At 37.0% G+C, this 13657-nt stretch overlaps 1 protein-coding gene across 2 annotated transcripts in view; it reads right to left on the minus strand.

The window, feature by feature from the left end:
* The window catches only part of LOC124388871 (myosin-16), a 77398-nt gene extending 68966 nt beyond the window's left edge, over positions 1–8432 (minus strand). The window contains exon 1 of one of the 2 annotated variants that reach the window (XM_046853955.1): positions 8269–8432. In XM_046853955.1, the coding sequence (XP_046709911.1) occupies positions 8269–8352 (84 nt within the window). In that variant the 5' untranslated portion in view covers positions 8353–8432. Of the gene's footprint in view, positions 1–1050; positions 1182–8268 lie in introns of those variants that run through there. The other variant, XM_046853956.1, reaches the window with a different exon arrangement.
* Positions 8433–13657: the final 5225 nt, after the last annotated feature.

A 13657-nucleotide genomic window follows, 5' to 3' on the forward strand; every position in this document is an offset into this window, starting at 1 on the left:
ACTTGAGTTTTCCACCTATATGTTGTTCTTCAACAAACTGTTACCACAAATTTGAGGCCCACAATTGTATAGGATGCCTTTGGATACAGTAACATTACATATTCCCTTAATTTGAACTAAGACACCCAAATCTGTTTCAGCATGCCCCTGTGCATAAAGCTAGCTCCATAAAGATATGGCCTAAATGGTTTGAAGTGGAATTTAACCTTTGGATGAATCGAAATGCTGACTGCACCCCAGGCCTTCTTACCCTACATCAGTACCTGACTTTACTAATACCCTTGTTTCTGAATGAGCACAAATCTTCATACTCACACTCCAAATATCTTCCCAGATGAGTGGAGCTTAATATAACAGCAAATGTGCATTAGATCTTTTGTGGGATGTTTAAAAAGAACATAAGAATCTACGGTCAGATGTCAACAAAGCTTTGTCCTTGTAGTGTATTTAAGTTGCACATAAAACTTTATTTTAGTTCAAATGTTATTTAATCTTCGACAAAAAAAAAAAATCAACATCAGAAATGCAAAAAATGTACACAGAAATCCATCTGTAGGTTGCAGTAATACATCCCTGCCAAAACAGACATAAAGCAATGGATAGAAAGGGGACTATGAGTAAATCTGGAGGATCTGCTAATGCAATCAGCAGCAGCAGCAGCAAAAAAAATAATCAGACATATTAGCAGAACTCTGAGCAGAATGCTGAGCCATTCCATTCCAAAGAATACCTGCAATTTCACTCGTGCCTCCTTTCCACATGCAGATGTTTCTCTCCATCCGTGTCTGCCATATTTTAGCCCAATGAGGCAAGGCAAGAGCAATAACTCAACAGTGAGCTCTGCTACCCACTTATCATCACTCCACAGCCCGACAGGAGGGAATGTGGCTTTCGGCAAGAGCTACCACATTCAGACTGCACAGATAATAAGTTAAGTTCTGTCATAACTAATAGCCCTTTTTCTAAACAAATCTACTTTTCCGACCAAATGGAACACTAAGCAAACCACAAATACCAACAATCTTAAAAGTACAGTCCCAGTCAACTTACAGAACGCATCTTGATGAAAGTGTCATTCTTTTCTTTGCTGAGTCCGGCGTTCTCCTCCTCCAGCTGGCGGACGCGTGACAGCAGCCTGTCGCTCTGCTCAATGGCTTTCTTCAGCTCCTCTCGCTCTCTCATTTCTGCCTTTAGACACTGCTGCACTGGGTTACCCTGATCCACTTCAGCTCACTACTCACACTCTTTCGCCTTCTATGTTCACTCTGAACTAAAGTCTACCCTCCCACCCTTCCTCCCCACCCTCGGCTTCTGGGGCCTCTTGGCCCAATTCATAACAATTCCAAATTTCTTCCACTGATACACTTACGCTACAATAACTCCCCTGAATCAAATACCACCACAACCCACTCGTGTTCATTCTTCACTGAGAATTGAGTGGGATGAGGGGAAAACGAGCAGAGAGATATAATAAACATCTATTAGTCGTGCACAGGTATAAAGACAGCTGTTTAAGTAATCTGGTATTACTCATAATGGCACATTATATGGATAACATGAGAAGAGAAACATCTCTCTGGCATCCTTGAAGGACTTTGGATAAATACAAAAGAATATACTTTCATCCAGCCACTTACCAAAGTATTACACACAGCAATTCGGAGCATTTTTCGTTTCTCAATCAACTGATATTTCACACTAGTAATACATTCTGACATACAGTGCTATACAGTAGTGCATGTGAAAAATGGTGGGATAATCTATTCAACCTCAGGAAAATTAAATTGTCTTTTTTCATTTTCAATGTTATGGACTGCTTTATAACCGAGGCTAAAGGTTTTTCTTTTCTTTTCTTTTTTACAGGAAACAGTTTTCACTGTGTTAGCGCAAATATTCTCAATATGTACCGAATATCAAACTTTAACATGAAATCTGCTTACTAAGATAGAAAGCATTAAAGGACTAGATCGGTGTTTGTGTCACCCACATGAAGCCTTCAAGACACCTGAAAGACCCCCGAAAAGACATTCATAAAAGTTTATTCTAGCAGTAACTCAAGACCATAGATTGCAGGGGACAAAATGGCATTTATAAATACAATGTTTTAATCAATGTTAACTTGAGATGCGATCATATATGATCTTTGCTGTAGGCTAATGCGTATAGAAGATTTTTTAGAAAACCTCCATAATAGGTTGATAGGACATTAATAATATATACAGTCATCCAGTATACAGACTAGCAGCTCCTTTGAGACTTTTGTCTTGTTTTGAGGAAATACTGCATACAGGTATTATTTACTCCATAATCCTTTTGCCTCTTTCTCTTAGTCTTGGCAAAATATACAATAGAAATAATTGTATAGATTATATATACCATGTTTACAATCATTTTCTTTTGTTTGCAGAAAGGTTTTATACTTCATTCTGACCTTTTGCTGTAAAAGAAAGCAGTCATAAAGTATTTTAAACTAGCCCAAATGTGAATTAAAAACATGACCATGGCAACTGCTGCATCTCCTGCATGGACCAGTGTGATACACATCCCAATTGGCACCTCTTTATGCTTTATGAAGTTCATATTTATTATCACGAGGTGTAATTATAACATTATAATTGAGGTTCAAAGTTAGCAAGCTGTCCTACAACTGCACACCATCTAGAAAAGTGAACACATGAATAAACATTTGAAATACATTTAAAAAAAATTGTAGATCTTTGTTGAAATATATTCTGTCTACAAAAGTGATATGACATGAAAAATACAACTTAACCAAACTATGTCGAAGGTCAGAGACATTAAATACATAGTATTAAAGTACTATGGAAATATCTTAAAATCTGATTCCATGCCAGGTCACTACCATACACCCATAGGAATGGCGGTACCAAACACTACTTTTCCTTATCACTTCGATTGCACCATCAAGGAGACATCTATGGTATTTATTGCTTGAATGCAAATATGCATGTAGAGTCTAATTATGCACCTTAAACTAATTTAAAAATTAAATGATTTGATAGTTTGATTTTAATGAGTTACCACTGACACCTAAATAAACACTTTACAGTTGGTTTTATGACTGTAAGTCAATCTTTTCAAATGATATTGAGGTTTGAATTATATGTATATAATGTTGTTTTATAGATGCTTCAACTTTATGCTAATTGATTGAAGTGGGTTAAACCTATGCATACTGAAAACGGTGAAAATAATGCAAATAATGATGAGGATGCAACACAGAACTGACAATACTAATAAATTAAAGTCCATTTGCCTTAAAAAAAATGTGCCCCCTTTGTTGAAATGAGCAAGATGCCAATGGCAGTAGTGCTGATGAGAGAACACGCATAAGAAATATTTTAGAGAGGAAAAATCATTCTAAATATAAAATATGTAGATATGTATATAACAACTAATACTTGTATATAATTGTTATACGTTATATGTATATATATTGTATAACCAACGCAAATAAGTTAGAAGCGATGCATCATAGTACAAATGTAAACTTTTATGCCATTATGAATCTCCCATCCCTACTGTGGAAACATGATATCCTTATTTTACCATATTTGTGAATACTACCATAATGGTAGTTTTGTATGGTCTTCAATCTTAGAAAGAGTTTGATTCCGATATTTGACGTGGAACATCTCCATTACACGCCTCTGACATACCGGGGATACACACAGATACAATACGAGTCCAATTTTCATGATGTTCAAATGCAAATCAGTGTCGAAAATGTCATAACACAATCTTATGTCAACAACGTCAAGCTACGTCGAGTTGACAGCCCAAAGCAGCCTTCATGTCAGCCAATGCCTGTTGGCTTTACTTTTTTATGTCAGTTGTCAAAACAGGCTTACAGCGCTATCATGTAACTTCATAAACATTGCCCTTGAATTAAAGGAGTTAGGGGCTCCTTCCTATACAGCTTTACATCTGTATACTGCATTGTAGACGTTAGAATGAGAGACGTGAGTGTTGCTCGAGCCCTCATATAGCTTTCTCACAGAGAAAAGCTGCAAATGAAGGTTATACTAGACTTCAAAGTACGGTTCTTTCCACGTTCTTCGGTCCAACAGCAACAAATAGAAAATTTTTAGTGTAAATCATTCCTGCAACGATTTCAAGCAATAAGGCGACTGACTAATTTTCCACAAGCTCCTTCCAAGAAGTAACCATACGGCGACAAAAGCGAGGCCGCAAATAACGTTAGCACATCATGCATCAGCTTTGTGGAACACTTTTATTGAATGTTTACTCATAAAAACCCTCACTAGACTGCTTTTTCTTGTAGTGTCAATGTGTCTTTCATACAATTCAGTTCAACAAGCAATTTTCAATATGTAAATTCTATTTTATTTTTACATAATAGTTAATTTTATGGTAAATCATATTTTAATCTATTTTAATTTCATTCTACGCTTTTTATTTTGTAGTTATTTTTAATTTTTTGCTATTTATGTCAGACTAGTCATTGCAATCATTTCAATGCATGTGATATTGTGTTTGGTTGTGGTACGATTTTAACTCCAACTTAAACAACAAAAAATATGAAGTGTACTTTGGATACACTGAAATACAGACATTGGATACACTCATAAAGATATTAATTACAGCTGAAAAATGGCAGGAGCGGAAACCTGTCACAGGTGGAGCCAGATTATCTTCCTGACTGAAAAATGGCTGATGCTCACTCTAGATATGAACATTTTCACTATAGAAAATACAATTAAATCATTTGTATAGGATGATGTGCAAAAAAACTTAATCCTTTAGTCTACAGGTAGCAGGATTTTTTTCATCCACCATTATCTTTCATTTATTAACCCTTAATGAGCATTATTTTGATTCAATAAAATGTAATAAGAATGTGTATAGCTCTTTTAACAATAGACATTGTCCCAAAGACGCTTTACAGTATTACATACATTACAACCTTAAATGTTACTGTTATAAATGAGTCCCTATATTTTTATTCTCAATGAGCATCCAGGGGAGACAATGGCAAAGAAAAACTCCCTGAGATGGTATGAGAACAAAACCTTGTGAGGAACCAGACTCTGAAGGGAACCTATCTTAATTTTGGTGACACTGAAGGTTCATTAATTATAGTTCCATAATTGTTGTGGTCAATGTGTTTACAAAGGAACAAAATGAATGCAAAAATGTTCATAGCAACGTCAGCACTATCTTCTTGGTTCCTGTGTTTAATCCTCAACAGTAACTGCATAGATGTTTAGGCTGTTCAGGTGGAGCCATCCTCAGCTGCATTAAGTGGTCTCCAATTTGAAGTGAACCCCATCCAGATGTAGGGTGTGAAGGAAAGCAGAAAGGGACAGGGCAGCTGTGTATTTGGAAATAATTCTGAAAACGTTAGAGAAAATGTCTTCCTGAAAGATGGCACGCATGTACTTTTTGAACAGAAATTACACACTGTGCTGTAATTTAAATGTCATGGCTAGATTGACTGCTGTGCATTGCCTGACACTAATGCTTGCACGTTTCAATTCGACAAACCCAATGTTTTTACAGTGTGTAATTTAATCTCCTCTGAAACTCCAAACCGCTCTTCACAGTCAGCACAATTTTTTTTATTTTTTTTTTTGTAAGAATGCTCATTCCAAACCCCAACACTGGTTACAATGTCTCTGCCTTGGGCCTTTGTGAATGAGACGTTCTGTGTTGCAAATGTGTTCATGCCTTGACTTGATTTGGGAGGATGTGTCAAATCAGATTTTCACACTAAAATATACTTATTACGAAGGTCTCGAATTCTGTGAATTTCGGAACTCTGGCTCTTTTGAGGAAATCTCCAAATTTTTAGGTACGTCTTGAAGGATGTCTTTTCAGCAAAGAGACGTCACACATTCCTGCTTTCAGACTCCATTGTCCCAGGCCCAGATCAGGAGCAGCCTTTTTCCAAATAAATGTATTCCCCAAAGTTGCATTCCCAGTCAGTGGAGATGACATGGAGACGTGGAGGCCAGGCTGCAGTCCCAGGCTAATGAACATTTGAGCAAAGCCCTTCTCCACAAATATTTATGAATAGTAATTTATAAAACATTACTCTTGGCCTGCTCATATATTAAATTTAAGCAGTTTATGATATTATGATATTTCGATGCTATGAGATATCTGCAACACATCTCAGTACTTTAGTTATTAAATGTAATTACAGTATGCTGGTTGCACATTTCTAATATTTTTTTAAATACAGTTAAACTACATGTAATGTGAGATGCAATGTGAGAAGGGCGAAAGTCAGATGATACCAAAAAACATCAGAAATTCAGGCAAAAAAATATATTTTTTCCTAATATTTTAGCACCTTATCAAAACATGAAAACAGATTTTTTTTATCCCTGCAAGTGTCACGTTCTATAAGGAGCTACAAATTTGACATCCACACAGAGCGAATGCCACGGGTTGATCAGGTTATTAAAAAGCTACAATTATATAATTTGGCAGACAGCGTTATTCAAAGTGACAATCATTTTAATTATACCACTGAGTAGTTGAGTTTTAAGGGCCTTGTTCAAGGGCCCAACAATAGCAACTTGTTGGTGTTGAGATTTGACCCCACAGTCTTTTGTTCAGAAGTCCAACCTCTTAATCACTATTTAAGTAGCAATAACTAGAACATTTTTCTAAATTCTCTTTTTGTAATGTATCAAATACATTGTAGTCCATATTTTACCACAGGAAATTAGTGAAAACAATTTCACAATTTTCTATTAAAAAAAGAACTAGAACTGCACAATTAATTATTACTTTCTGTACATATGTACATGTGGAAAATCAAAATGGTGTGTTTACACCTAGCTGCATTCACGCTACACTGACCCCGATTGAACGGAAGTAAAATTATGGACGCAGAAAACTCAATTTAAAAAGATTTTGCATGGCGCTTTGTTGCCTGCGAATTAACATCACAAGTAGTGGTGTGTGCAGCTGGAAAATAAAAAATAAAATAAAAAATTGAAAATAAAGCTGCCTGGATTGCGGTGTCACTGGGTATACGAACAGAATTTATATATCCTTGTAATATCCGTTGTTGAGACATTTTTCATGCTGAAAGCCTAATGTGATACCATCATGTTTTAGTATCACTTAGCTATGTTTAACACAAGTAGTCACTACTGAATGTTTTACATGACTCAGTGGCTAGTTTGCTTACTTAGCTAGCTACTGGATTACCTAGACACATTTGTGTGGGTTGTTAAACTGTGTTATGCTGCGAAACCCCAGGTTAATTCACATAACCCTTACTCAAACTGTTTACTTTGGAGTATTTAAAAAATTTACATACATAGAGTGAATATGCTATGATATCTCCTCAGACACTGCTGCTGTTCTTGTAGGATACTGGTTGACTGGTTGAAAATTGAATTATTAAAGATTTTCATGTCTTTTAACAGTTATCCTGGGTTAAATGCATTGTTCAAAAAGTTCTGTACCAGGTAAAATATATAAATGTAGCAAAATGTTTACAATATTAAAACAAAAAGTATGAAAAAGTATTGCAATTTCATTACGGTAAAAAAGTACCATTAAAGTGAACCATGTATTTAAGTTCTGTAACAAGAGCAGTTACGTTCCTTTCGTGCTTCTCTTATTCTGCTCATGTAACACACAAAGCCATCTCAGACTACACTCTGCAACAGTACAGCAGAGGCTGATTGACCTACAGGTCCATCAGAACATCTCAACTCTCCAGGAAGCAGTTCTAATAGTATCAGAAACACACTTCTCAACAGGTGCACGTTTAAAACAAACTCTTCAGTAATTTGTAATTAGCCACTTCTCAAACCAGGGTTTGCTCAACAGAAGACACGCCCCCATGCCCATTTTTGTGATTACTGACCTGCACTGAAATGTTTGCATTCCTGAGTTCGTGTGTGTGAGCCTGCCTCTAAGCCTATGTTAGTCCAGATAACACTCTTTCCAAATAGCCACAAAATCTTTGGCACAAATGCAAATTTTCTAAAAATGAAGGAAAAGGCCTAAATGAAAAAGAGTAATTGTGTGTGTGTGTTGTGGGTGTGTGGTTGCAGAAGAGCTTCACAGGTGCATGACAAGATTACACAAGTAGTCCCGGATTGCCAGACAAGACTGCACAATGTGTTGTGTAAAGGCTATTCAGCAGACAATCATGTGTAACCCAATCTTAGCTTAATACACATCTGGTACAGTAACTCATCCCACTCTACAGTGAATGCATGTTAGCAATTAAGAGAAGCAGCTGCAGATCCTTACCTGAGCCAGATGTCTACTATGGATTCCAGTCAGGGGTCTGTACTGGTGAAAGTCAGTCTGGATCACACACACTCGCTTCTCCATCCTCAGCACAGGCACACACTGCCCATCCTGCCTGTCTCCTCCAGGCTCCCAGAGGAAGTGAGCTTTCTGTTACCTGACCCTGAATCACACTGCACACACATTCTCTCTCGGGGGGAGGGAACTCCTACGGCAAAAGAAAAACATCTAAACTGGCTCTGACACTCTACTCCACCTCCCCACCCTGCCATCACCATCTACAGGCAGATGAGCAAGAGCAAAAGGGCCACCCTGAGCCCTAAGAGTTAACCCTCTCAATGCTGGATCATACTTACTTTTGGATTTATCTCAACTGGAGCTTGTGCAATGGTGCAGTGAGGGTTGGAAATACATAATGAGCAGTGGTGAAGGAAGTACAAAACCATGTACTTGAGTTAAAGCAGAGATACACAAGGTAAAAAAAGGACTCCAGTAAAAGAATACAAAAGTGCTCCATTTAAACTTTCCCTTGACTTCAAATGTACTTTAGTATCCAAAGTACAACGATTTATTATGACTATAATGTTCCTATTAACATTTTTGTCACATGACTCTTTGCTTAATCAACTCAGTTTATGTCAAAAGACTCCAATGTTGCTCTCAGCACATTAATCTATTAATAAAATGATATTAATGAGTCAAACACTGATTGATATCGATTCAAATTATCATGATTCCAAAACCTTTTTTTCAACTACTGTACTTCAAAACATCGAGCAAATAAGACCACGGGTGTTGTGGCGAGTTCGAGTCAGAAGTTTCTTCCATCATTTATTCCTCTCAAAATGTTCTGCTTGCTGATGATCTGATGCTAAACTGTATGTTGGTGATAAGTAGATACAAGTATACAAATCAAAACAAGTTTAAAACAGCACACGCTCTACACTGATTGGTGGCTTGCTGAGTGTTTGACCAGTTTTCGTTTGCTCATAAATAAAAAGTAACAACTGATTACGTAAAATGAGTAAAAAGTATGATATTTTATTTTGAAATGTAGAAGTTAAAGTAAAAGTCTCCCCAAATAGAAATACTTCAGAAAAGTACAGATACATAAAAAAAGCTACTTAAGTACATTAACAAGTTATATTTACAGTGGAACCCGGTTATGTCGATGTCCTAGGGGGTCGCCAAAGAGCATCGAGGTAACCGATGATCGAGATAAACGAAAACCAATATGGCGGCAATATATTAACGTGCTTAAAATTTCTTTATGTACATGATGTGCGTTAATAAATGAGAATGTGCATGCGCGTGTTTTTGAAGGGTTTTTTTACACAACAGCGTTGCCGCGATTTGTTTGATGAAGGCATGCTATAAAAATACATACAGTACATGTTTATCTGTCAGGAATCCACCTGCCACGCCCCCTTCGGCCCCCTTCAGCGTGTCAGGTGCTTTCTCAGCCGCTTTCTCTGAAGCTCCCCGCTTTAATCGCGCACATATGGTGCTCGTTTATCATCATCACCAGCTCCTATTTAAACTTCCACACTCTCACCGTCCGTTATTGTTGGTATATGTTGGTTCACAGCGGTCGTTGTTATCGCTTATGTGTATCCCGGTACGTGTCTTCCCACCGGCACTCTCTCAACGGCTGCTCTTTTCTTCCCAAAGTGCACCGCAGATTCCCCCCCGATCCTGCCAGTGTTCATTCTATGATTTTGCTCATCCCACGTTTTCCCGTGTGCTGTTCAGCGCCGCGCTTCTACTTTCGCCTCCCGTTCATCACATAACATTTAACAACAAAAGGCATATGTGCACTAACTAACAGCAGAGATTCACCTGTATACAATACAACACCTGTAGCAGCTGTAAGGCTTGATTTTTCCGCCACTTTCGCGAGTTCTTCTGCGGCTGCACCGAGATAACCGACGTTAAATGGCAAATTTTTCCCCTTGTGCTCCAGATATCAGGGTTCAACGACATAAAAAAAGTCGACATAACCGATAAAAAATGCGAAGACAAAGCAAGAATTTGGCAGTTCCACTTCAAAAACGTCGACTTAATAGGGTTGTCGAGGTAACCGAGGGCGAGATAACCGGGTTCCACTGTACTTTGTTAATGTATAATATATACACTACATTTTTATAATAGCAACTCAAACAATAATGCCAGACTTGCAAACATCTGTAGAAATTACTCAAATAAATATGTCAGATGCTCCACGTAAGCTATTAACATATTAATAAAATGAGTTAATAATTATAAATGTTGTGAAAATGTGCTGTTTGGCATGTTGATATGGTAAAGTTTTCCTATATGAGATATGTATAATTCATTTATTGAAGTCTACGATGTCGTACGATGAACAAATTTCTGCCATGTAGCAGGAAGTTGTAGCGCTAAATGAGGCGTTCAAATTCCAGCACCACTGTTGGGCCCTTGAGCAAGGCTCTTAACCCTCAACTACTCAGTAAAACTTGTAAAACACATCTGCACAATGCCGTAAATGTAACATGAAATCATTTATTCCAGTAAAAAAAAGAAAAAAGCAAGGCAGGTGAAGGAAAGACTTTTTGTAGTTGCTATAAGATAAGTGCAAACAGGACCTTCTCATGTCAAATATTTTGCACAACATTAAATGTAAATAAAAAGTGATAGAAATTAATACTAATGACCTAGAAGGGAGGTAACAATTTAGGGCATGCTTTTATAAGAAAATAACCCCTCTTTTTTTCGTATTATAAGATACAAAATGTTACAATACTAAATATTCTTTACAAGTCAAGGATAAGTGTGAATTCTGAGTAAATAAGAAAGAATATGATGTTGGCAGGTGTTGACGCTCCTTTTCACAACCCATTCTTCCACTCTTTAAATCCTCTTCAGTTCCTGAAACCTAACAAAATAGCTGCAGGGAAAGAGTTAATCAGGCATGATATTGTATTAACCTTACCCATGGAAAAAACTGTCAGTGAGGATACTGAGCTCTAAAGGGGGTCAGACTTACTTTAGGGCTTAATTATCTCTAAGAATGGAAAATATGACTCATGTCATGTCACAATCGACTAAAAGAGACTTTGTTTTGTTAAAAACTTCACAGGTGCCAGACATATGACTGAAATATGTCTTACTATGACTTCCAGTGATCAATCAGTGTGCATCTGTTTCGGGTTTTCTTTTGCACTTAGGGAAAAGTCCATGTTCTATCCTGCTTCTGCATTATGTATTTACAGTTCGATGTTTGTTGGGTAACTATAAATCACACATGACACTGTAAATACATTTATATATAGTTTTGTGGTGTTTCGTCTTTGATTTTTAGAAGAATAATGAAAAAGAGTATGAAAGGTAAGAAGATAGAAGGGATTTATAGGTCCGATGGGATTTTAGCAGCTCGGCTTAGCAATTATACATTACAAAGCTTTATTTTGTACTATTAAAGCATAAAAAAATTCCTTTCTACCAAACAATAAAAAAGTTAATCAGACCCGGGGTTACTTTCTGTTCACTTGTATATAATCTTTTTAATTTTCCACAGCTGACAGGATTTTATTACATTCCTCAATCTGTGATCACTGACCCATACAAATTCAACACCCAAAACATTAAAAAAAATCCTGGACCATCTGCCAAAACAGCAGTTAGGACCTGATAGGAGCTTCATTGTGCATGGCCATCAATGTAGTGCAGCTCATCAGGCAAAGACTGGCTCTCTGTGAATGGGGCTTTTGTCTGGACTGGCACATTCAAATGATAACTAGCTCACCCTGGTGAAATACATGGCTTTTTTTGTGTTTTTAATAAGAAATACAATCTGCAGGTGAAAAAATGTTTGCTTTTTTAAAATTCAAGATTTTTCAATTTGTCAGAAACATAGTTAAATTCAGAATACTTGCAGTACAATGTGAAAGCTTTCACATATCCCAGCTTGTCAGGAAGCTGGGGTCAGTGCATGATGTGGCAACCCTGAAGAAGATAGGGTTAAGGGACTTGCTTTAAGGGTTAAGGGCCTAACAGTGGCAGCTAAGCAGTGCTGAGGTTTATTTGTAAGGAAATGATGAGCCGGAAATAATGTGCATTGATGGTGTTTTTTTACTTTTCATATTTACTTTACAGCACTGTGAAATTCTTTCATTGCATATGTGATGTTAGAAAGCTGGGGTCAGAGTGCAAGGTCAGCAATGAAACAGCACCCCTGGAGCACAGAGGGTTAAGGAGCCTTTTTCAAGGGCACAAGAGTGGCTGCTTGGCGATATGCACCCCGGACTATCCGATCAGTATCCCAGAGTCTTAACTATTTAGCTACTGAGGCTTCTGAGGCAAGTGGCAAGTGGGAAATGGCAAACTGAACTAGCTAGCTTGTGAGGCAAATTTTTTAACTGAACTCAGGGGCTTTAATTTTTCAACATCCACTTGAAGCCAAAATCTTACTCCAATTTTGGCTTTTTCCTGAATCACTGCCTGGACATGACATCTCTGTACCAGTCAAGTCGATTTATGGCAGCAAACCCCCCAGAATAACAAAAGGTGGGTGAATTGAAATAATCTAGTCTAGTTCAACTCTCTCTATTGATTAAATTTAATGAAAGATATCAATCCTCTGAAACATAACAGTAATATAATGGCTTTTACACTTCAATTGATAAATGAAATCTGATTAATTACAGTTTTTTTGGAGCATATCATGAAGCAAACTTGATATTTGCAAACCAGTGAGTGCATTTCTCAAAACAATTTGTACAAACAGCACAACACAATGGATTTCTTGCAAAAGCCTATACTTGTCTCAAAATCCTTGGTTCATCTCTCAAAAGTAAGTATGTGTGTCAATGAACATCTCATTGCCATCAGAATGAAAAGTCCTTTTGTGATTGTTCACAAACAAGATCGTCAAAATGTTTAGGCATGTTGTCAGTATGACGGTGCACAATTTCAGTATTTATTGAGATAAACAATGGTTTGGATTACAGTGATTGATAATGCACAAAGTTCAATGTCTTCTGTACGGCATCTATGATTTTCAACAGCGCAAATTAATTTATTTGATTGCACTAAACGGGACAAGATTCACACTTTTACTGTAAAAGTGTCCATTCGTTGCTTGGTTGTTCATCCATTTTTCAGAAATTGTAATTCTGTGTTTTGCTCTATCGCCAATTGAAAGTTCACGAGATTCCGATTTGACTTGTTTTAGAGAACTAGTTGATCATTAGTTGATCTGAGGCTATACACTCTCCTTAATTGGTGAAATTCAAGACAACTTGTATAACTTTTTTTGCATTCAATTACTTATGCAATGACCTAATGTCGATGTTTTGGGGGTTAAGACTATTGAGGTGAAAACCAGTGTAATATATTTGGATCAACATGTACATACACAACTGATAAT

This window comes from Silurus meridionalis, chromosome 7 (assembly GCF_014805685.1).
Source record: "Silurus meridionalis isolate SWU-2019-XX chromosome 7, ASM1480568v1, whole genome shotgun sequence".
Lineage (NCBI taxonomy): Eukaryota > Metazoa > Chordata > Actinopteri > Siluriformes > Siluridae > Silurus > Silurus meridionalis.